General features: G+C 49.5%; 1 protein-coding gene across 1 annotated transcript; it reads right to left on the reverse strand.

The window, feature by feature from the left end:
* Nucleotides 1–521: 521 nt before the first annotated feature.
* On the reverse strand, nucleotides 522–2,641 carry LOC119766359. Its single transcript, XM_038250852.1, has 2 exons — nucleotides 2,080–2,641; nucleotides 522–2,014 (listed from the first exon to the last, which is right to left on the reverse strand). The coding sequence occupies exons 1-2, from the start codon at nucleotides 2,639–2,641 to the stop codon at nucleotides 522–524; spliced, it is 2,055 nt and encodes a 684-aa protein (XP_038106780.1).
* Between the last annotated feature and the right edge of the window lie 728 nt (nucleotides 2,642–3,369).

The raw sequence follows: 3,369 nt of genomic DNA on the forward strand, positions 1-3,369 counted from the left end.
AATGTCGCTGGATTTTGTGCACGTGGCAGCAAGCTACAGCGGTGTAAGTGCTACTCACGCTTAAGAACCGGTTGTTGGAGTGTATTAGAGCTGTCGATGTGCGGTAGTGGTAGCCAAACAGGTTCTTGATGGCCTTGTTCTGCGTGGTTTGCAGCAGGTTGAGTGCAGTGCTACCGGCTGTTCCCCAAACTGCTATGCCGTAGATAAGATGACTATAGAACAAGGAAAAGTAGAGCATCCGTTTCGTCTGGGTTGGTAGAACGGAGGAGACCCTCTTGAAGACACCCGCTACCTGTGCCAGTGTTTTATTCAGCTTCTCGATGTGCACGGTCCACTTCAAACCGCTGTCCAGCCATACTCCTAGGTACTTGTACGCGTCGACATAGTCGATGCACTCGCCGTTGTACACAACATCGAGTCTGGTCCAGCTTGGGGCGTTGAACAGCATGTACTTGGTTTTTGAATGTTCACAGTCAACTTATGTTGATTCATCCAGCGACACAAATGACAGAGGTCCTCGTTCATTCTGCTTTGCAGCTCTTCGTATGTTGAGGCAGCATACACGAGCACGATGTCGTCAGCATACATGAAAAGAGTTCCATGTAGCGGAAGATCCTTGAGGTTGTTGACATAACAGTTGAAGAGCGTCGGGCCGACAATGCTCCCTGGACTACACCGTAGTCAACAATCAGTGGTTCGCTGTTTAGACCGTTGTCGCAAACGTATTGTTGACGTTCCCCCAGGAAACTTTCAAACCATCGCAGGGACTGTCCATTCACACCAAGTTCGCTGAGACTTCGCAGAAGAATCCGCTTCTCACAGGTGTCGAAAGCTTTGGACAGATCGAGGAACACCGCAGCCACCTTGAGTTTTTGATCGCAGTTCCTCTGTATTTCGACCACCGCATCAAATAAAGCCGATTGTGTGTTGGATTTCGGCCTAAAGCCGTACTGACGAGGAGATAGCAGGTGGTTTCTTTCAAGGTGCTCGGTGAGTTGCTTGTTCACGATTTTCTGCAAAACTTTGTCGGTCACGCTTGGAATGTTGATAGGACGGAATTCAGAGACGTTTCTTGCAGCTGGTGTTTTCGGGATCGGAACTACCTTGGACAGCTTAAGAGCGTTGGGGACGAGCGACTGCCGAATCGAGGTGTTCACGACGTCAGCAACACTGTCAGCGAGAATTTCCCCGCAAGCTTTAAAGAAGTTCGGTTGGCAGGCGTCATACCCGGTCGATTTTGAGGCTGGTAGGCTGGCTATCGTTTGCAGAACGATCGTGCGTGGAACTGGTTCCAGGACCAACAATTGGTCTGTCTGGGGGTTAATGGGTTGCATGGCTGTGTAGGGAATGTTTTCAGCGAGATGCTTACCCGCTGCAGCGAAATAGGTGTTTGCATCATCCACGCAACGCTGCTTATCGTCCGTACTGCTAAACCGGCTGGAGATCCCCTTGCTGCTTTTCCGTCTGGAGCCCAAAACTTCTCGGACGACGTCCCAGGTGCCAGTTATGCTGCTTTGTTGACGTTCGAATTTAGCACCATAATAATGCTTTCTTTTCGTACGTTTCAAACTCGTGACTGTGTTGGCCCAGCGGTGGTATGTGTCTCGGGTGACGTGGTCAGCGATGTTCTGGCGATGTTTCCCATACCAGTAGTTCTTGGTGCGAATGCATTGTTTCAACTCGTTGTCAAACCAGGGCTTTGAGTGTGTTTGTTTGGTTCCCCGTGAACGGACTTGTGTTGAGGAAGCTTCTATCCCCGAGCGTAGCTGCGACAGTAGAACGTTGTAGTTTTCTTCTACCGAGAGCTGCATGCTTGTGTTGGGAGGGTGCTGCTGTAGGTACAGACGAAGTTTGTTGACATCGGTCTTGGTGAAGCTTACCCTACCCGAAGATATACAGTCGATCGTTCTGGTTGCTTCAATAAACATCGCATCGTGGTCAAACAAGTTGTACTGCAACTGTTGAACAGCTACTTGTAGCTCGGTGTTGTTCGTTAGAATGTGGTCCAGACAGGCTTCGAAACGAGTTGGACGGTGACCGCAGAAAATAAACCCATTTGACAGCACGATGTTGGTGTACCTTTGGACAGCAGTTGTTGTTGTGAGCAGGTCCAGGTTGAGTCCCCGGTGACGATTGTTGTTCGGCACGCTTGCGCCGCGAGAAAGGTGTCCAGATGTTGAAAAAAGCAATCCAGCGAGGAGGACAGCGGTTCAGGTGGGCGATACACACAAACCAGGACAGTTTTTTCACGGTCGCCAACTTCAACAGCAATGAAACTGTTGTGTTCGTCGCAGTAGTTGTGTATCGGTTTGCAGTGTATATCGTTGTGAATGAAGATTGCTGAACCACCGCCACGTCTCGTTGATCTCGAAGCGAAGAAGCATTGATAGTTGCTGAGACACATAGATTGCTCCGTCTCGGGTCGTGACCAGGTTTCGGTGATCATAAGGGCATCCATCCGACAGTTGGCTTCGTCGAGCAGGAACTCTAACTCGGTGAGTTTGTCGTTGAGACTTCTCGCGTTGAAATAGAACAGATTTAGACTGTTTTCGCTGTTGAACTTGAGTTGCTTGATGGTGTTGATTGTTTTTGTGCTTGGTTGGAAGGGCAGTTGGAGGTTAGGATTATTTTGTGAACTCATCTAGTGCGGCTACGGATCTGATCTCCTTCACCTTGGCTTTCTCGGTTTTTCTAACCAACAACCTGCCATCTCTGAACCAAGCAAACTTAATTCTGTCGCTTCGTCTCAAATCTCTCGCCAGCTTGAACAGGTACCGATTCCGCTTGGTCAGCACTTCGCTGATGTAAATGTTGACCGGTTTATCGGTTCCCTTGTCCAGGATTGCCGTAGTTAACTCCTTCTTTCTCTCTTTTCGCCAGTAGTTCGTCTCTTTTCTTCTTACTACTAAGCTTCAGCTGGATGGGTGGAGGAATTTGCGACTTCTGGGACTGGTACGTGGGAGCCCTGAAGATTTCCTTCACCTCGCTGATATCCAGTACGACTCCGATCCCATGACAAATCTGAGTGACTTTGTCAAAGAGGTCTTCATCTTCGGCAACAGGCACGTTCGAAATCTCCAACGTCTTGCGCAGCTTTTCCTGCCTCAGTTGGTCAATTTCGATTTCGTTCAACTCCAGCTGTCTTCGCAACTCGAAGTTGTCGGAACGAAGCTGCTGTTGCTCATCCATCAGCGTTTCCGTGGTTGTCCGCAATTCTTCTAGCGTGTTTTGCATGCCGCGGATCTCCGTTATGACATCCTTCTGCCAGCCGATGAGCTGGTCCAGTTTGGATTCAATCCGGACGATCGCAGCTTCAGTGGTGGATGATGCAGCTCCAGCCTTTGCCGTGGATGGTGTAGACGGTGTTCG

This window comes from Culex quinquefasciatus, chromosome 2 (assembly GCF_015732765.1).
Source record: "Culex quinquefasciatus strain JHB chromosome 2, VPISU_Cqui_1.0_pri_paternal, whole genome shotgun sequence".
Classification (NCBI taxonomy): domain Eukaryota; kingdom Metazoa; phylum Arthropoda; class Insecta; order Diptera; family Culicidae; genus Culex; species Culex quinquefasciatus.